Below are 21,078 nucleotides of genomic sequence, written 5' to 3'. Positions count from 1 at the left end.
GAGGGGCAGCCAGGTAGCACAGTAGACAGTGCCGGGCCTAGAGACAGGAAGTCTTGGGTTCAAATGTAGCCTCAGATACTTCCCAGCTGTGTGACCCTGGGCAAGTCACTTGACCCCCATTGCCTAGCCCTTACCACTCTTCTGCCTTGGAACCAATACACAGCATTGACTCCAAGACAGAAGGTAAGAGTTTAAAAAAAAAAAAGCCTTTGAAACAGGCATGGCCAAGCCTTCCTCTTTTATCTCCATGACTTATATGACATCAAGACCCAGCTTTGTTAATAAAAACATTTATTTTGCATTTTATACAGAACAACCTGAAGTCTGCAACAGGACTCTTGACAGTTACCCAGGGGTTCATAGACAGTGTGTCCATCTCAACAGCTTGGTTCTAGGGGCAGGGGGATCCACACAAACACAGGCAGGATTGGCGGGGTTGGATGAGGGGACACAGTGAGAGGAGTGTATTTCAGTTCTTTCTCAAAGAAGAGGCAGCAGAGCATTCTGAATCACTGAAAAACCTGTGCAAATGGGGCTCTAAACAACGAACTGTTCGCAGTTGGGGGCAGAACTGGGATAAATAATTTTGAGGGATCTTTTTTCTGGGGGGGGTGGGGTGCTGTGATTTATTTATATTAATGCCCTAAGCCCTGGGGTCTCATAGTAACAAGATGAAATCCTTTTTTAAGCCATACTTCCAAGTTTTAAAAAACAAAAGTATTATCCCTGTGGCCACATTATGAAGACAACATGCTATGCCATTTGTAGGCCCCCCCACTCTTTTCAACCCAGAGAAAATGTATGGGGGGTGGGAAGTGTATAGTGGTTAGATTATGCCCAGATGTAAATATTAAAAGGGGATAGGGGTGGGGAGACCACACCAGAAAGACTGACAGAGGAAGAGGCCAAAACCAGTGGTATGTACAAAACAAGGGTAAGGGAAATCCCCAATATAATTCCTGCAAAGCTCTTCCAGCTCAGGGAGTCACAAGGACATAAAGTCTGCACTAAGGTAGTTCCTGTAAATAGTGAGACATGAGGTTTCCCAAGACCTCCTCTTCTGGGTGCCAATCTTACGGCTGCCATTGCCTCTGTTCATCGGGTGGCAGAGGGTTCCAAACGGTGCCCAGCCACTTAACAGCTCAGCTCTTGATGTGTGTGGCTGTGTGGCGGGTTTGGGGTGGGTTTGGAGCTGCAATCCAACATGATTCCTATGGAAAAGTGACTTTGGGGACAGAGTTCTGGTTGCTGGCCTACTGGTCGGGAGGAGTTTGGGTGGGTGTGGAGGGGTTTGAGCTAAGTAAAACAACCCTAAATCTCCAAAGTAAAGAAGTGAATGCAGACCCCCTGTAACCAGCATGGACCCTGTTGGGGCAGGGCATGCACTAGATTTCCACTCTAGATGAGGCAGGGGGCCCATCCTCGCCCAGATCTCTATTAGTCTTGTTCAAGCTACGGTCAATGGACAACTACAGTGGGCAGAGGAGGGGGACTAGTCAGAAAACATAGTCTCATCTTTGCCTTTTAAAAAATCTGAATTTATACTTTAAATAACCTCAAACTTAGTGTCAGCGCATCATATATAATTTAATCCTAAAAATCTTTAAAGGCCCCCTGAAACAAAAACAAAAAAGTACGTACTGTCTCTTTTAGTCCCCTCATTCTGGTAGGCATTCTCTTCCCCTTCCCCACTCTGCCTAGTCCCTGTCTTTACCCAGACTTGGAGCTTACAAACTTCATCAAGCCATCTGTGCTCATAGACTTGGGCCTCTCCAGGGGGAAGCCCAGGGCTCTGCTCCAAATGAGCTGTGCCAGCACCCCCAGTGCCCGTGAAACCCCAAAGAGAACCGTGTAGTAATTCATCTCTGTCATGCCGTAGTACTGCAGGGTAGAAAGAAAGAAAGAAAAAAAAGGGTTCAGGATGAGGGCCCAGGAACAGCAACAAACAGGAAGTAGGGTCTGGTGATTGTGATTGAGGCTTTGTTTCCCTCTTATCAAGCCCTGGGTTTAGTGCCTCAAAACTGGGATAGAGCTGGGGGAGGTGTCCCAGCTTGGAATCTAGAGGGGGACACCTCATGGACATTTGTTCCAAGGATCTTGGGAAGCACGTGAAAGACGATTGGGGAAACGATCTGGGGAACCTGCCTGTGGGGTGGACAGATGGCCCAGCAAGAGAGATCAGGAGGAGAAAGAGGTGGGACAGCCTTACCTGCAGAAGCACCCCGCTGTGAGCATCTACGTTAGGCCAAGGGTTCTTTGCTTTGCCTTGCTCCAAAAGGACATTGGGTACAATCTTGTATAGCTGAGCCACCAGCTTAAACATGGGGTCATTTGGTAGATGTTTCAGGGCAAATTCCCGCTGACAGGTGTACCGGGGATCGGTTTTTCTTAGTACAGCATGGCCATAGCCAGGGACCACCTACAAAGGGAGTGGAAACAAATCAGAACCTGCAAGGGAAGAACTCCCATTCCCTTCCCCCAGTTCTTCCAGGCGGGCAGCAGACTCCCAACTCTCTTGAATCGAAAGCTGGAATTCCTTCTTTTCTCCTACAAAGTCTACATCTGGGATTCTTCTCACTTGAAGTGCTCGGCTTACCCTGCCTGAGTTGAGCGTGTTCCAGATGTATTCACGCAGCTTTTCATCAGACACATCTTTGCCAACTTCTTTCTGCAACTGCGTCAGCCAGACTAATACCTCCTGTGGATAATGCGGCAGGGAGGAGGCCAACACATGGTTAGAAGGAGAGGAGGGAGACCAGGAATAAAAAGAGCTGGAAAGTACGAGGGCCAGGAGCCTGCTCTTACCTGATTGGCTAGGCCATGGAGGGGCCCGGCCAGTCCGTTCATGGCTGCTGCAAAGGACAGGTAGGGGTCTGAAAGGGCACTGCCCACCAGGTGACTGGTGTGGGCACTGACATTGCCGCCCTCATGGTCACTGGGGGAAATGAGAGAAATCGGGTCAGTGTATCCTCAGACACGTGTGCACACGGGAGGGGGCTGCTTGCAAACAATAAAGGCAGAAGACTGGAAAAACAACCCCGGATACCCTGCCAACGTGGTTCCCGCCCAACTAAAGGCACTGCCTTATTCTTGGGCCGGTTGATTTGACTCCCTCCCCTGTCCTTTTTTATAGTAACCACTGTAGTCCCTGAATCCAGGTTTTAGGTTCACTCTTGCCCACAGCTCCTTCCCTGAAGACGTGAATTCTGGAGTGGCTTTTTTTAGACCTTTACCTTCCGCCTCAGAATCAGTACTACGTACTGGTTCCAAGACAGAAGAGCAGTAAGGGCAAGCAATAGGGGCGAAGTGACTTGCCCAGGACCTCCCATCTCTAGGCCTGGCTCTTAATCCACCGAGCTCCTCAGCTGCCCCCTGGAGTGGCTTTGTGCCAAAATTCTCCACAAAAGAGGTACCTGGTACCTGGTCTGGCTCACCTGTGGATTGTGAGGTATAAGCGCATAAGCTCAGTGAACTGGGCATTGGTGTAGCCCAACATGTTGGTGAAGTTATGAGACCAGTCAAGTTTGGTGTCGATGGCCCCAATGCTGCTGCCCTCTCGATACAGATTCCGGTAGATCTTTGCTGCGACACAAGGCAGCTTGGCAACGAGATCCATGCAGTCCTCATAAATCAGCTTGGGAAGGGGAGAGTTAAGAGTGTTAGCTTCAGAGCTGGATGAGACCAGTTGGTGTCTCTGTGGTACTATCTCATCTCAAGAGACTAGGCCACCAGAAGGCTTTGCTGAGGGCGATACAGTTTAACCCACGTCACTGCAGTTACCACTTTGCTTATGCAAAAAACTAAGAAAGACGACCCCATGGGATTAGAAGTAGCAACAGCCATTTGTTCAACACATGTGCCCAAAGCATCACGTTATAGGGATGTTTTGTCTGCATTCATTGATGTTCTACGAGGCCCAGAAATGACATCTTAGAAGGCCATGATTGTTCTGGAGTTCTATCTATGGGACGATTTCTCTTTAATATACCACTTACCTCTTGGCTATATATTATTTCATATTGTTATCTATTAGTCTTATCTCAATTAGATTTTCTTTGAGAGAAATGCTGCACAGGGATTAGGACACAAAGAAGATGCTCAATAACTGTTTGATATCAAAGTGATATTCAATACAGCTTAACTGAAATACTAAGGAATAAGAAAATCTTGAAGGACTAACTAACCTAAATAAACAAATCTACTGAAAATTTTGCAGGAACAGTATCAATGTAGTCAGAATAAGAAGACAGCCTGGTGAATGGGGAAAATATTTCCAGTATCTGATAATAGAAGACATACAGGAAATTGGCACAAGACTATAAAGAGATCAGTGGCTAATGCTGGAGGGGCTTTGGGAAGACAGGCATGCCAATACATGGAACAACTATGAACTGTTCCAAGCATTACAGAAAGCAGTTTGGAATTAAATGGCATTCACCCTTTGACTGGGAGATCCCACTGCTGAGAATGTACTCTGAGAAGGTAGGCTGAAACGTCCCGCATATTTTGGCAAGTATTAATTAAAGCTGCTTTTGTCAAAGCAAGGAACTGCAGACAGAGAAGGGGAATGGCTAACCTATGGCACATGAATGTATAAGAACAGACAAATGGGAATTCAGAGAAACAGGACAAGTCTCCTATAAAGTAATGTAGAAAAAAGGAAGCAGAACCGGGAACATCATGACTACAACCGTTTAAATGGAAAGAACAAAAACAACGAAGCTTCATGTAAAATTGTTCAAAGCAAGCCCTGAGAAGAGCGAGAAAGCCAACCTCCCTCCCCTTGCTGTGGCTGGCAGACTAAGCTGTGACACCCGTATGCACGCAGACACCTGCTGGAGGCAGGCAGTTCGCTGAATGACTTTTTGTTTTAAAAAATCTGTTGGGAGAGAAGTTGGGGAGGCATCACTCAGACATGGAAGGGATGTGAAAACAAAAGGCAGCCACCAAAGTTGTTAAAGAAACAGGATCCTCACAACGGCTGTAACTTTACTCTTCAAGGACACTACACACAATCTAAGACTGTAATGAGAAACAGAGGGGAAGGCTATCACCGACTCCCTCTCAGACAACATTCGGACACGAAGCACCAGTCACCACGGTGAAAAAGAGAGGAGTCACTGGAAGGATGACAAAGAGGGCATCGATATGACATCAAATTCAACCAAGAGAAAGGCCTATAAATACTGATGTTCCGCGTTCTTTTCATAAACTCTAGAGCCCGCCGAAGCATCCGATCCTGCTATCTATTCCACTTTACTGAACAATCAAGCTCAGGTCGGTGGCACAGTAGATAGAGCAACGGGCCTGGAATTGGGAACACCGGAGTGCAAATCCAGCCTCAGACACTTTTAGTAAGCCCCGGATAAGCACAGCGAGTGCTCCTCAGAGTTGTTTGAGGACCAAATGAGATACCGGTCAAGCCTTTGGCACCGTGCCTAGCCCATACGAGGTGTTTTAATAAATGCTAATCCCCCTCCCTCCTTTGTGTTCGTCAATGTCATCTCCGAAGATTTGACTAGGAGATGCCAGCAGACCAAAGGCTGACCAGATGTCTCCATTTTGTTTTTGAAAGGCGAGCTTTTGAAAAAAGGAAAACCCCGTAAACTTGACCTCCGTTCTAACAAAATTCTAGAATGGGTTTCCGAGTGTTTAGGAAGGAATGTAATGATCACTAGGAGGCAGCATGGAGCCACTAAGACAAAGTCGTGCTGTGAAGACATTATACTTCAGCAGGATAAAAAGGTAGCTCACCCTAACCTGATGGAGAAGAAACAATGTGGACTAGAAAACAGTTAAGGGGACCTAGAAGTGGTAGATGATGCTAAGCCTGCCTGACCCAAAAGGAGAGGCCGCATCTGGGGAATATTTGTGAAGTCCACTGAAAATGAGGCTGAAAATGATTAGCCAGCATACTGGGAGACGCGCCTGGAGCAGTCCATCTGAAAGGCTTGGGGCTTAGTTTACTGCAAAGTTTAACATGAACTGTATTACACAGCTGCCACCCCTCACCCCCAACTTCTCTGTACTAGAACAAGAGAAGTCAATGTCACCCAGCCCTGGGGTAAGGACTCAATATCTGACAAGAACTTCTGGGAAAACTGGAGAGCAGTCTGGCTAAGTCTGGACTAATGCTTCACTATTATACCAAGATAAGCTCCAAATGATTACATGACTTCGATACAACTAAGGCTAAGGGAAGAGGTCCTATTAGACAAGAGATAGAAAGGATTCACTGAAGATAAAGAGAATTTTGATTACATAAATATTGAAAAGTTTTTGCACAACAAAACCAACACAGTTAAGATCAGAAGGGACGGATTTGCAGCAGGATTCTCTGATGAAGATTTCACTTCTAATGTATATAAGGGAAACAATTCAAATTTATAAGAATAAGAGCCATTCAGGGGCAGCTGGGGGCACAGTGGATAAAAGAGCCTGGCCTGGAGCTGTTAGTCCTAAGTTCAGATCTGGCCTTGTATACTTCCTGGCTGTGTGACCCTGGGCAAGTCACTTGACCCCCACTGCCTAGCCCTCACCACTCTTCTGCCTTAGAACTAATATACAATATTGATTCCAAGACAGAAGGTAAGGTTTAAAAAAAAAAAGAAATTTTTTAAAAAGAAAAAAGCTCCATTCTCCAATTTATACATGGTCAAAGCATATCTACAGGCAGCTTTCAAAGTCAGATATCCAAGCTGTTAAGAGCCATATTAAAAAATGTTTCAAATCACTAATAATTAAGAGGGAAGGAATTTAAAGCAATTCTGAGGCTTGTTCCATTCATAAGAAATAGAGGACATTTGCTCCTGGGCTCCCCCTTTCCTTTGTACCCCCCTCTGTCTATGGAAAGCTGGAGAACACTCAAGAGCTGTGGCTGACTGGAACTAGTCCCTTGAAAGGAATGATGATTTTAGTCCAACTATAATGGCAGAGCCTGAGATCTTCAGAGACAGGATAACAAACTATCTGGTTACTAGGAAGGAGAGGAAGGTGTCAGAGAAGAGGAATGAAGAATATTTGGTAGTTCCAAAAGCCTAAGAAGAGGCTGCTTGGCAGGTCTCAAGGAAAGCTAACTCTGGAGCAGCTAGGTACCACAGTAGATAGAGTCCCAGGCTTGAAGCCGGGAGGCCCTGGGTTCAAATCTGGCCTGAGACACTTTCTAGTTGGATAACCCTGGGCAAGTCACCTAACCCCAATGGCTTTTCTGTTCTTTTGTGGTAGAACTGACACTGAGGCAGAAAGTAAGGGTTTTTAAAAAGTGAATTCCTGCAAGTCCCGACCCTCACCTCCCCAGCCTCACACTCTGGAACCTCCTCTCATTTTATATTGCAGTTATCCTACCTCCCAGTATTTGGCCCGATTGATGCCTTCAGCATATCCCCGAGCGAAGTTACTTTCACTGTTGAGAGCAGTGACTGCTGCGCTGAGCTGAGACATGGGATGCAGATTAGTGGGGAAGTTGTCCAACATGGTGACCACGTGGGAGGGCAGAGCCGCTCGTTTTGCCCACTCTCTGGAGAGCCAGCTCACCTGGAGATAAGGAATTAAGATAGAGAACAGTGGGGATGGAAGGAAAGTGGAAAGGGAGCCAGCAGCAGCTGCAGAGCAGCAGCCAGAGCTTCGGAGAGAGCTCAGCCCAATCCACTTAAATAGCAGATCTCTGCACTCAGTCCCATCCCTCATCTTGTCCTCACAACCACCCCGATCAGGATTAAGTGTCTGGTAGAAAGAGAAAGGGGGAAGGGAGAGGAGCAGCACGCCAACTGGGTAGAGGAGAGAGGTGAGGTGTGTCTCACGCCTTACCTGTTCCTCGTTTGGGATCTGGCCAGTCACCAGCAGCCAGAATAAACCCTCGGGAAGGGGTTCTTCCCCTCCTTTGGCCTTGGGGAGCAACTTCTGGCACTCTGGGATGCTGTAGCCACGGAAACGGATCCCCTTGAAAGAAGGAAGAACGAGAAGGGCACGCTGGGGATTTGTCCGTCTGGAAAGACGCTGCTCTCCCTACCGCTTCACGACCGAACGCAGAGGTGTGTAAGAAGGAAGCCCACACGTCTCTCTGCCCAGCAGCACGAATGCAGTTACTTAAGGATGCTGTTCGTTCTTACCTCTTCAGGATCCAGAACTGATGTTTCATATATTAATCCTTTCATTCCCCGCATGCCACCATACATCTAAAGAGATAAGCAGGAGCACAATCAACCTAATCCAGGCCAGTTCTGGGAAAACTCCCCAGAAAGAAAGCGGGTCAACCCTGACATGGAAGAGACCAAGTGACTCTCAACAGAGCCATAAACAAGAGAATGGGAAGAGTGGAGATGGGGTGCGCCTAACTTCAAAATCTAAAATTAGCTCAAAGGGGATAACAAATCAGGCCCCCCTCAGTGCTCCTTTGTTCTTTTTACTGAGCAGGCAGTAGCAGCATCACCCCTAAATCCCTGTTCTGGACTGCTCAGCCTATCTGTTATGCAATGTAGTGGGAGACAGCATTGAGGTTTACAGCACCCAGGATCTTCGTCCTCCTGATCTCATAAGCAGAGCAGAATCTCCAGAGAAGGGGGAGTTACGAGGGCTGAACAGCAACAGAGGATGTACTTCTCCCCTCTTTGAGGGGTTTAGATTAGGTTCAGAGGCTGCGGGGGTACAGGGGGTTCAATGCTTCTCCATACTGCTGATTCTGCCCACCCAGCACCCAGAGCCCTCACCATGTCCACAGTGATTTGCCCCACGACATCCTTGCCATGCTGCTGCCTGAAAGTCTTGATTCTAGCTTGTTCCTTAGGTATCATGTTGCTGAGGACATCCTTCAGATTCTAGGAGGAAAGAGGCAAAGGCTCAGAGAGCAAATCACTTCATCACAAAACAAAGAAGAATGCCCACCCCTTCATCTCTAGAACGTAACTCCCTATTTCTGTCAAGACAATTGATTCAACTGCCTTGTCCAAGTGGAGCTCCCCCCAGCCAGAAAGAAGATTCCATATTTGCTTTCTACCCTAAGCTTAGCTAATGTCTCTGAAGACATATAAAGGCCATTTCCAAATAAAGCTAAGAAACAATCCCATAATTATATGGCACTTAAGGTTTACCAATGCTTTTAGTATAGAAATCCAGGGAAGGCATTATAGAAGTATTAATTCTAATAAATAAAAGAGGAGACCGTGGATCAAAGGGAAGGGCAAAGGAAGGGAATGAGCATTAATATAGTGCCTACACTGTGCTAAAGCACTTCATAAACATTACCTCAACTGATCCTCACAACAATCCAACAATGCAGATGCTGTTGTTATTCCCATTTTATAGCAGAGGAAACTGAGGTGATCAGAGGTTAAGTCATCTGCCTAGGGTCAAGCAGCTAGTATGTAATACTAATGCAGATGATAATGGTGCACTTTATAGAATTAGATAAAATTATAAACTTTACATAGAAAGAAGCAGAACAGGGAAATAATTAAAATATGATCTGCTAACGTTCAAAATATGCCCTAAAGTAATTACAAAAAAAAAACAGTGTTGAATTAGAAAAAAAAAGATGATTAGAACAGAACCCAGAAGTAGAACCAAAACCAAGAGACTAATGTTTGATTAACTCAAGATTACAAAACATTGGGGAGAAAGCAATTACTGTTCAATAAACTGTTGAGACAATTAAACAAATAAGGGAAAAAAGATTAGTCCCACATTTCACACCATATAAGATAGTAAGTTCAAATGAATCAATATGTAAATATTTGTTTTAAAAACATCTCAAATGTGGCAGAACAAAGAAATTGTACAATTAATCTCAATTCATGTTAAATAAATCAGGGGCCAGAACTTGCTACAAAAGCAATCAGGACTTTTTGGGGTAAAAAAAAAGAGAGAGGAGTCACAGGCATGGCTCATGCTTCTTCAGAATGAGCACTGAAGAGAAGGAATACACGTCAACCCTAACTACCTGTTAATGCTGGGAATCAAGAATGATCAGGTGGAGTTTTATCGCTTGTTTGCCCACCCCATTCCCCAATCCCTACTGGTCTTCAGATGTCTGACTTACTGTGGAAGCACTGGCATGTCGGGCAGCAAGAACAATACAGGATGCATTCTGCAAGAGAAAACAAAACCCAGAAAAGGTGAGAACTTGGTATCACTCATCAAGAGTTTCTGCCAGACTACTGTGCCAACCTTGAGAAATCACAGAGAAATTAAAACGTGACATTATCATTTCCTCTTCCCATCCCCAATTTGGCATTTGAAAGTAGTCTAGACACAAGAAACATGTACAAGAACTTCCCCCTTGTCGGTCAGGAAGCAGCCACTAAAAGTATTGGCCAGAGGAAGTCATCACAGCCCTATTAGCATTCACCAAAGAGAGGCAGCTCTGGTCATCTGGGCTCCAGGTCAGGCTTCACGACACACAATAGGAAGCACCAGTGAGCCAGGGCTCAAGCTGCCTTTAGGAAGCATAGGGCTGGTAGCTAGCTGGTTGTGAAAGGGAATTTTTTTATTCCCTTTGTCTATTTTAAGTTAATCAATCAGGAACTTGAAGTACCCCTACTTAACACTTAGTAACTCATTAACAAAGAGAATTCACACTTACTTAGTCAGTACCACTTAGTCCTGAAAGACCACAAGCACTGCAGTGCTCGGCAAATTGAGAGACTTCGATTGGTTCCCGAGATGTGATAGACCAGCCCATAGTGAAAAGGAGAAACCAAAGAGACAGGAAGTGACCTGGAGAAAACTGCTTATCAAAGCCAGCAGAAGACATTCTGCTTCACTTCTGCTGCTCTGGCAGGTGGGGTGGGTGGGTGGTTGGTTGGGTGAGATGGGGGGGATGGAACCTGTGACTTTGGCAATAAAAAATTTAAAAATTCCATTTCACCATCCCCCTTGTGATTCTATTGGGAGACCACCATATTGAAATCTCCCAGATTTACATGCCTAGTCTCCCCAATGAATCATTTAAAATATCCAGCTTATACCTCTAAGGATCTTCTAGCTAAAGGTGCATACAATACTGCACTTTCTAAGGGGAAATTACAATAATTGGAGATAAGAGGGAAATATAAGAGGAAGAGAGCAAAACCAATGATTGGTAGGTGCATTGACAAAAAGCCAATTAGGGTGCTGTCCCCTTTTGCATAAGAGTTTACATTCAAAATAAATGTGTTCAATCTCCTTCAGTTCAATTCACTACATCCAAAGTTCATTCTGTATCTTCTGATGCAGTGTATGGTTTTCACAGGCTTCTTTATTCTTTATTATACATGGTGAAGCAGCCTTCGTACCTAGAACCACTGGCAAGCCTTTCACAGAATTGTTTTCAACCCTCCTAGGGGACTGAAGGTAAGGGAGAGGGTCTCCCACTAGCCATTTATTATACCAAAAGGAACCAAAGTGGCTTACTCCCCAAAATGCTTTCACTTCCAGAGGAAGATGGACATAGCCAAGCAATTTCCTGGGAATATTTTAGATTTGATATAAAGACAGCATATAACTCAGCAATCTTCGAACTTAAATGAAAATTTGGAAATGAGGGACTAGAATTCTAATGTCTACCAAGGACATAGGTAGAACTTACATTTTGTAGACATTTTCCTTGATAAACTTTTTTGGGATTAACTTGGACGTGTTCCCCCTTCCCACAGGATACCAAGGATAGTGTAACATATACTTCAGAAAGAGCTGGGCCTGGGGTCAGGAGGACATGGGTTCAAATCTGACCTTTGATACTTCTAGCAGTGTGACCCTGAGCAAGTCAATTAACCAGATTGCCTAGCTCTTGCTAGTCTTCTGGAAAGAAAGAATATGCCAGGTCACTAAGACTTAGCTGGTCCTTTTATCATTTCTTTGTGTTCTGTTTCTCCTATACCAAAAGTAAGACCTTATGATTCATTAGCCTTTCTTTCTTTTTAAAATTTTTATTAATAGAATTTATTTCCAGGTATTCCACTCCCTCTTTGCCCTCATTGCACCATAGAAGTCATCATCTATCAAACAGATATCTATATACAGATTTTGTGTTTCCATTTTTCAGTTCCTTCTCTGGAGGTGAACACAAGTTATTCTTCAAATATTAAATATGTAACTATGCAATGTTCTCTTTGTTTCTTTCCAAGAATCTGCTCATTGTTTCTTATGGTACCCTAGTATCATTCCATCACCATCATATACTACCACAATCTGTTCAGCCATTCCTCAATTGATGGATATCCTCTCAATTTCCAGTTCTTTGCCACTAATCATAAAGGGAGCTGCTATAAATATTTTTGGAAAATATAGGTTCTTCTCCTTTTCCCCGATCTCCTTGGAAAACAGACATAACAACCCAGCAGCTTTTCAGTAAGCACGGCCAAATCAATACAATTTTGTTTAAGTTATTTTGATGCTTTTGGTTGTTTTTCTATACTAATCATTTCCTTACAGCATCCTTCCTTATCCCACCAACCTCCCTTGAGATAAGAAAACACCTAAGCAGGGGCACAGTGGATAAAGAACCTGGCCTAGAGATAGGAGGTCCTGGATTCAAATTTGACTTGTTATTTCCTAGCTATGTAACTCTGGGCAAGTCACTTACCCCAAATCCCTGGACCTTAAATCACACTTCTGCCTTGGAACCATTATATAGTATTGACTTTAAGATAGAAGGTAAGAGTTAAAAAAAAAAAACCTACTAAGCAAACCTAATTTAGTAGACTGGCACCAACAGCATTTGCAGTATTCTGCACTACCAGTTCCCCTAATTGCCTAGTTGTCGACCAGTTGCCCTACCAATAGTAGAGAAGTGTATTTTACCACCTATTTTTCCAGACTGGCAGCCATCCAAGGCAATGAATCTTTTAGAAAAATCTAATTAAAATTTGATACAGGGGTAAGGAGTGAACCACAGGGTGATTGCCACCTATAAAACTTTACAGATGGAAAAAAGCCCGCTAGAGAAATACAGTGATATCAAGATCTTTTTTTCTTTCAAACCCTTACTTTCTGTCTTAATATCAATTCTAAGATTGCCTAAGGCTTGGGCAATTGGGGTTAAATGACTTGCCCAGGGTCACCCAGCTAGGAAGTGTCTGAAGCCAGATTTGAAACAAGGTCCTCCTGACTCCAGACCTGATACTATCAACTATGCTACCTAGCTGCATTTCCTGCTCCACCCCATCCCCATTTTCAAGGTCATAAGGTGCCTAGAAAATTTCAGGCACTTAAACCAATTCCAAAAAGTGAGGAAAGGAGTGAATAGGCCTCCTTGAAATTCAAAGAATCCTGATTAAAGATTGGCTTGAATCCCCAACAACACCCCTTTCCTGCTGAGGATGGGGAAGAATGAAGCTTACCCACCTCAAACAGGAAAGCAAATATGTTGTCAGGATTAATTAGCATCATCCTCAAATTAAAAGGGAAGCTTCAGCTTGTTAGCCAGTGGGCTCATAGACTCTTTTAGCTTTTCCTGCTAGGCTCAAGATAAATTTCAACCCCATAGTAGGGTGTGAGGAGAAAGTAGAGGGAGAAAATGTATATGTAAAACTGCAATCTTTCCTACCTAGGTGACCCTGGGCAAGTCACTTACCTCAATTATCTAGCCCTTACCCCTCTTCTGCCTAGGAAATGATAAGTTGAATTAATTCTTAAGATAGAAGCAAACCAACCAACCAAAAAACATGAACAAACTACATACTCTCTAGTATGACCTTGGTGAAGTCAAGCCACCCTTTAGCCCTGGAAAGCTGGTCATTGGACTGTTAGAAATGAAGGTTATCTAAGTCTAAGTGACTCATTTTATAGTTAAGGAAACTGGGGTTCATAACTGCTAAGTGAACTTGTTCGAGGTAACAGGCTTCTGCACCAGCCACCCCCCATCCCTTCTCACCTGCCTGGAAGAATCCCTTACTTCCCTAAAGGCCCTTTAGAGAAAGCCCTTCCCAATCTCTCCCAAACTGCTTATGCTTTTCTTCCCTAAATTTCTTTGATTGATTCTACACATACTTATATATAGGTACAGGATTCCCCCCAATTAGAATAAACCAATGCCTGGCCATTGCCTTGGGGTGCGAGGCCAATGTATGCGCATTCACTGGGTGTGTTAGTGACAGGAAGTAAAACCTATGCGGCTATTTCTACAAGTTCAGAGGCTCCTGGGTCCAGCCCCTCTTTTATAGCAGAGGAAACTTGAGGCCCAGAAAATGAAACCCCAGCCTGCCTCAAAGAACCCACCACAAAGCTTTAGGGGTCACCTCATCTGACCTGCTGCTAGTTAGGCAGGCAGAGCTGTGCTGTAGTCATCCAGGTTAGGCCTGATTTACTCAAGCTGTGCAATCGAAACAGCACACTGTCTACTTCATCTATATCCATTTCCTCATCTGGGTCCCCACTACCCAATTCCCCCCAGGGCTGTCAGATAGAACAAATGGACCAACACAGGAAAGCATTTTGAAAAATATAACACCTGGACTCAGATGGATTTGAATCAAAACATACTATTTTTCACATTAGAGTGTTTACGGTTTTATTTTGGGGTTTTGGTACGAGTGTGTTCATACAATAATGACCAATATGGATGTGTTTTATATGATAATAAAAATAAAATAAAAAAAAATAGACCATACCACAAAAAGTTGTAGGTTTCTTCTGGAGGGAGTGCAGGAGTAAAGGGAACAGGGAACAGTGGGGAGGAACCTGCAGCCATTGACTCATATTTACAACTGTTCTATGACTTGCATAGAAAGTTGCCCTGACACACTGTGAAACTAAGTGATTGCATAGCCAATGATATGGCAAAGGTGGGACTTGAATTCAGGTCCTTGTGATGTTGAATCTGGTTAATACTGACTCACTAAACAAAAACATGGTGCAATTTATTTTTATGGAGCTTGGAAAATGATGTTGGATTATCCCCCAGGGATCAGAAGGCTCCAGAACTCTGACCCCCAAAAAGGTAGACAAGGTTCAGAAGACCACATATTCAAATTCATAGGATCAGAGGATCCTCTGAAGTTAGGAAACAGGAAGCTGATCCCCAGTCTTCCTGGTAAGTGGCCTCACATACAAAGGAAGGTCCTCAGAGAAAGAAGAATACATATACCAAAGAGCTGGTTTCAACTGCCTTTTACTATCCAACAGGCAGTGCCAAACACGTAGGAAAAAAATCAACTGTTCCCGAGAAATGGGATGTTCCTCAAGATTCAGCAAGAGTCACCCTACTTTACTTGGCAGAGATTGCTATCTGATCCCTGTAAACACAGGCTCTAAGGTTTATCAGATGTAAATAAACAGATTTCAAACCTTTTGGTCATCCCTGTCCTCCTCCCACAACTTGGAAGGAAGGGTGTCTGGGCTCTGCCCCTCTGCCCCAGGTGCCAGGCACCAACCACGTGGAAAGTCATTGTACTATGACAACTGCTGTCAGGTGAGTCAGGCACTGCTCATTCACTCCACCCAACAGGTCATTTTCTTGATGGAGTCACTTCCCTCAGTCAGCCCAGCCACTCCTCCCTAGCATGAGCTATCTGTCCTAGAGAGCGAACTCAAAGGGAAATTCTGGGTAAAATAGCATCTCATCTGCACCAAAGGAAACCACACATGAAGAAACCCATCTCTCCTTTGGCTCTTTTAGTATATTCCTGTGCGGTCTGTGTCCAAGGAAGAGCCATTTCTTTTCTTTACAGGTAAAGAGATCATGCCGCTCTTCCCATTTGCCTTCTCCCACCCTGTCCTGCCCACCCCAATGTCTGCAAGAATATCAGAGTGGAGCAGATCAGGCCCCTTGGTTCTGTCAGATTAAGAAAGAAGCCAAGCCTCCAAGCCAGCAAGGCAGGCATAGCTCTTTATTAAAAGAGATGAGGAGCTTTGGGCCGTGGGAGGGCTCCCAGGGCAGAGCAACTTCATTAGGAGAAAAACAAACCAGGACAGCACAAAGGCTCTTCTCTCCTCAGAACCAGGTCAGAGAACTCAATCAGCATTTGTATTTCACAATAGTGTTGATTGGAAGTTTTCCTCAGTCTGAACACTTGAGGTCTGAGTCTCCATTTCAGACCCTACACACTCCCCAGGAAAAGGATTTCCTTAAGAATTTAGTATCCTTATATACTTAATAATTAAGAAACAGAATTGGTTAAAAGATACTTAAATGACAGCTTGGTGCCTCAGTGGCTAGAGCCAGACCTGGAGATGGGAGGTCCTGGGTTCATATGCAGCCTCAGATAATTCCTAGCTGTGGAACCCTGGGCAAGTCACTTAACTCCAATTACTTAGGTCATACCACTCTTCTGTCTTGGAAACAATACTTGGTATTGAACTAAGACAGAAGGTAGAAGTTTCAACAACAAAGATACTTAAAGCACATCTGATTCAAAACCTTGCCTGATGAAACTCCTTTTATAGCATCCCTGAGAACGAGTCAGAGACTCTGAGAATTTCTCTGGGTCATCTAGTACAACCCATATACAATATATAGTCATCTAGGCTCCACTTTAAGCCCTCCAGTGAGAAGAAATCCCCTACTTCCCTGGGCCAACCTATTTCACTTTTGGATAGCTCTACTTATTAGGAAGGAAACAGTGAGGTAGAGTAGAGCACTGGTCCTAAAGTCAAAAAGACCCGAGTTTAAATCTGGCCTCAGATACTCACTAGCACTAGTGCAAACCTAGGCAAACCACTTAACCCAGTGATGGTGAACCTTTTAGAGACTGAGAGCCCAAACTGTAACCCTCACACCTCATGGGAGCCCCCATCTTACCCCAGACAAGGGAGGGAGGAAGTACTGCCATTGGACTGCTAGGCAGAGGGGCAGGTGATGGGAGAGATGTCTTCAGGAATGACAGAGAGGGGGAGGGGAACAGCTCCATCAGGCATGTGTGCCATAGTTTTGCCAACGTGGACATAATTTATTCCCTGAGAAAAAAAATGGCAAACCACTCTAGTATCTTACCCAAGAAAAATCCCATGTGGGGCCACAAAGGACTGGTCACAACTGAATAACTGTTAGGAAAGGTGTCTTTTTAGCAACTCTAAACTACTACTCTGAAACTGCCTGGTCCTTCCCTCTGGGCCTAAGTGAAACAAGTCTAATCCCTCTCTTCTACATGCCAGTTTTTCACTGAGATTACAGTCTTCTAAACACTACAGATTTTACTACATGTTCTCCCATCATATACCTGAACTTCTACTACCCAGAAATTCATTTCCACACAAAGTAGTTTATTCTGTGCTACTCCACAACTGTCTGCTTTGTAGTCTGTTGCCCAAAGTTCCCCTGATAGTCTGTGAGAAAAAAAGTCACCAAATAGTGTTCCCCCAAATACTGGACTTTGATTCCTTTCTGATGCGTTTTTTTTCTTCCTACCTCCAGCTTCAGGGACCAAAATCAAATTGACCAAATACTATGCTACTCTTTTGTTTTCCTTTCCAGAATCCAAATCCACTTAGCAGCTTTAGCTTCAGAACTGCTCCAGGAACTTTCTTTGGGCTCTTTAAAGAAATGTAAATATGCCTGGTGAAGTCAGTTCAGAATGATATTCAAAGTTTGGTGAATCAGTAGCTACATGTGGAACATTAACTAAAAGAAATGCAGTAGTATTACTACTACTACAACTACAAACCCCGCCACCACTAACTACTATATAGTCTAATACAGAAATGAGAGTTCTTAATTATTGTCATGCAACCCAAGGGCTTTGATCTGAAGAACATGAGGAGAGATGGTTTTGAATAGTGGAAGGAAGAAGTTTTAGGGCCCAAGGAAAGAGAAAAGTTTGTGGTATTTGAAAAGGTGCTTTATGAAACAGGCCAGGAAAAATCCATGCAATCCTGAGCCCTTTACAAGTACAGATCTGTGATCTAGCTGAACAGGGTGGGAATAGTAGCTGTCTTCAAGCAGAGAATTAAAATAACAGAGAACCAGACCCAATTACTAGGTGAAGCACTCAAGAGGCAAATTGTGGTTCAATATAAGAAGGCACTTCCCAATAATAAAAGCTATCAAAGATTAAAAGTGCTTAGACATGTACAATCTCTATCAGATCATCTCAGGGAGGGGGGAGAAATGGAGAGAATTTGAAACCCAGAATTTTTAAAAAATGAATGTTAAAAAATTGTTTTTACATGTAATTGGAAAAAATATTTAAAAATAAAAAAAGAACAGTTGCTTAGTCACTGTATTTCTTCACATCAACATTTTTTAATTCTCCCTATTATTTCTAAAGTTCAGGTAAAGGAGGCAATGATAATATCCTGGATGGCTAAAAGCCTTAAACTTACATTTTGCCCTTCAAGTTTCACTGCCCACTACTAATGTTGCTTTGTAGACCCATAGGAGCACAGAGCTGGAAGGAACTACATATGCCATGTGGTCCAAATCTATTTTATTGATGAAGGATAAAAGATCCAAAGAAGTTGTGCATCCAGGTTAAAGCTAAAAGCTAGGACTTGAACTGAAGTCCTTTTGAATCCAAATCTGGTGTTCTTAGCACTGTACCTTGGAGGACTTAAGTCAGCTCTAGCATAGGAATCACAGAAAATGCTGATCCAGTGGAGTAAATTAAAAGGAAAAGCAGTTAATCCAGGTAGATTGGAAAAGGAAACACCCCACAGACAAGGAGCTTTAGGCTATTTTCATACTGCCAAAAAATTATTTTTTTTAGCTACAAGAGTGGCAAAGCCAAATCAGTGACCTCAGGGGCCCGGAAGTGAATTACTAGCTCTGTTCAGCTCCCTAATACAGGTACAATAAGCAGTACCTGGGAAGGGAATAGTGGCATCACGAAGTAGTTACTCACAGATTTTTTCACTCCTCTTAAACTCCAAGAAAAGCTAGGTGATGGACATTACTCTTTAGGCATGAGTCATTCAGATAAATGAGGTCAAAATCCCTAGCCTGAACTAGCACATCTAGGGTTCCAAGGGATCACTTAAACTACTTGCCAAAAGGAAATCATCCAGACCTCTCAGGAAAGGGAAAGAAATCTCAGCTGGGTAGAAGGGCCTATATTTGACCTTGAAACTCAAAGGACCAGGGGACATTTCTTTGAGGTCAGATCTCCTTCTGAGGCTCACATGACAAAAGTAATGATGCTTGCTGATTAATTCTTCAGCTACCTCTGGGGGTACTGAGGCAGGGGACTGGCAGTCTGGATCACATAACCCTGGTCTCAGTACTTCCCCAATGGTGATCATTTTAAGTGTCAAGAAAAGGCCACAAAATTTCAAGTCAGGGCTCCTTAGGGCAAGCTTTAACAGCCTACCAAATAAAACTAGCAGTAGGGCCAAATTCCAGTCCAGTCACTTCTCTCCCAAATAGATTTAAAAGTTAAATTTTCTTTACAGTGAAGTTAACCTATCTGGTTTGAGTTACCAGCTTAGGAATGTGCTAATTTTAGTGTCTCCCTTTCCTTTGCCAACACACTTGCCTGAATTTCCCAAGAGATTTCCTCACCCTGTTCCTTGGCAGCAGTTAGAAATTAGAGCCAAATAGCCACCTTCCAAGTGACTGGCCACTATCTTTGGACTAGAGAAAGTCCCCAGGTAAAACTTGGGGATTCCACCCAACCTGGACTACCCACTAGGCCCAATCGGGAAACAAAACCAACTCCAAACTCTTCTCTCCCCTGGGGCCTTAGCAGGAAGGATAAGGAGATCTTGTTGGAAGGCAAGATCGACCAAACATAGAACTCGTCTAGGGCTTGGACAGTTTTCCTGTGTAAAGGGCATACTTAACAGCCAAAGTTTCTGGTAATTTGAAACCTCAGACAAGTAAGACAAAACTCTCAGAGCCCAAGAGGCAATGAGGTTCATAGATATGGAACTGGAAGGGACTTCAGAGGTCATCTGGTCCACTCCCTCTCATTTTACATAAGAGGAAGTGGCCCTTCAAAGATGTGAAGTAACCTACATAAGGTCACACCCATTGGTGACCTAAGGCTAGTAAGTTCTCTGCCTCCGAACCCAGTGAGGGACCCAGGCTTCCAAGAGTTTTGAAAGGAAGCTGATTGTGTCTAGCATGTGGCCTTGTGCCTACCCTTTTCGCCGTGCCTCCATTTACTCATCTGGAGAATAGGTAGAAACCCGATCCAGCTTTAGGCTAGATGGTCAGTGATTTTGCCTGGATCTTACAGAACGTTCGGCCTAAACCATAGTCCCTCGCGGTAACGGGGAGAGGGAACCCCAAGAACCATGCCTACTGCTTCGACTTCCAGAACGCTAAACATAGTGAGGCTGGGCATGAAGTGGAAGTACCTACCTACACACACACACACACACCCACACACACACCATCAGGAGTTAGTATCCTGCCGGCTGCTGTTGCCCTAGGGCAGCGGTCAGGAGCCCATCTGGCTCGCCCCCCCATCAGCTTTCACAAGTTTGGACCCACGACTGGGGGCGAGGCTCCGGACCCCGCTCGCACACAACAGGGGTCCCCCACCCAGCACCAGGGCGGGAGAGACGCCAGTGCCGCTCCGGGCCCCGCGTCCCGGATGTCCGAGGCGCCCGGCACACCCGGGGGAGCAATCGATCCCACATGGCCCCGGGCACCCCTGCCGCGCTTGGCTTCCAGCCGAGAGCTCGGCCCCTTTAAGGCGTGAGGACGCCGGGAGGGGATCGGGCGGGGAGGTTCGGGGGCGCGCGCGGGCCTGGAGGCCGCCTCCACCCACACCGAGACTAGCTCCTGCCGCCTCACTCACTCACCTTGGCCCCAAGAAGCCGGGCGGCCGCAGTGAGTAAGGCCATGGCGGACAGCCTGGGGAGCCGCTGGGCAGGGAGGGAGGAGGGGACCCACGGCAGGAACCGAAGCCGCAGGCACGTTAGAGGCCGCGCCGAGGAGTGGACAAGGTTGAAAGGAGGCGGCTGAGCGAAAGGGGAGACAAACCGGCGGCGGCGGCGCCCTGCCCGGGGTCCTCGCCGAAGCCCCGCCCACTCGCCGGAGCTTATTAGCATGGCCCCACCTCCCTATGGCGTGGCCCACCCTTCACCATACATTGGCCAAGAGGGGAAGCTGGGGCGGAGCCTACGCAGCAGAGGGGTTAGCTGCGGGGAGGATTGGACTGGCGGGTTTGGGGAGTAAGGAAAGGAGGGGAGGAGAGCCTATAGGTGTCTACATCTGTGCCTGAC

General features: G+C 45.0%; 1 protein-coding gene across 1 annotated transcript; it reads right to left on the bottom strand.

Annotated features, from left to right (window-relative positions):
- Positions 1 to 274: 274 nt before the first annotated feature.
- On the bottom strand, positions 275 to 20,919 carry CS (citrate synthase). The gene is made up of 11 exons (XM_056797879.1): positions 20,656 to 20,919; positions 10,034 to 10,081; positions 8,706 to 8,813; positions 8,109 to 8,174; positions 7,807 to 7,938; positions 7,345 to 7,533; positions 3,435 to 3,634; positions 2,806 to 2,935; positions 2,597 to 2,698; positions 2,210 to 2,419; positions 275 to 1,881 (listed from the first exon to the last, which is right to left on the bottom strand). Exons 1-11 carry the CDS (start codon positions 20,902 to 20,904, stop codon positions 1,711 to 1,713), a joined length of 1,605 nt encoding a protein of 534 aa, XP_056653857.1. The 5' UTR covers positions 20,905 to 20,919; the 3' UTR covers positions 275 to 1,710.
- Positions 20,920 to 21,078: the final 159 nt, after the last annotated feature.

Source organism: Monodelphis domestica, chromosome 5, assembly GCF_027887165.1.
Source record: "Monodelphis domestica isolate mMonDom1 chromosome 5, mMonDom1.pri, whole genome shotgun sequence".
Lineage (NCBI taxonomy): Eukaryota > Metazoa > Chordata > Mammalia > Didelphimorphia > Didelphidae > Monodelphis > Monodelphis domestica.
Note: the sequence above shows the minus strand (reverse complement) of the source record. Positions and strands in the feature narration are given on the sequence as shown.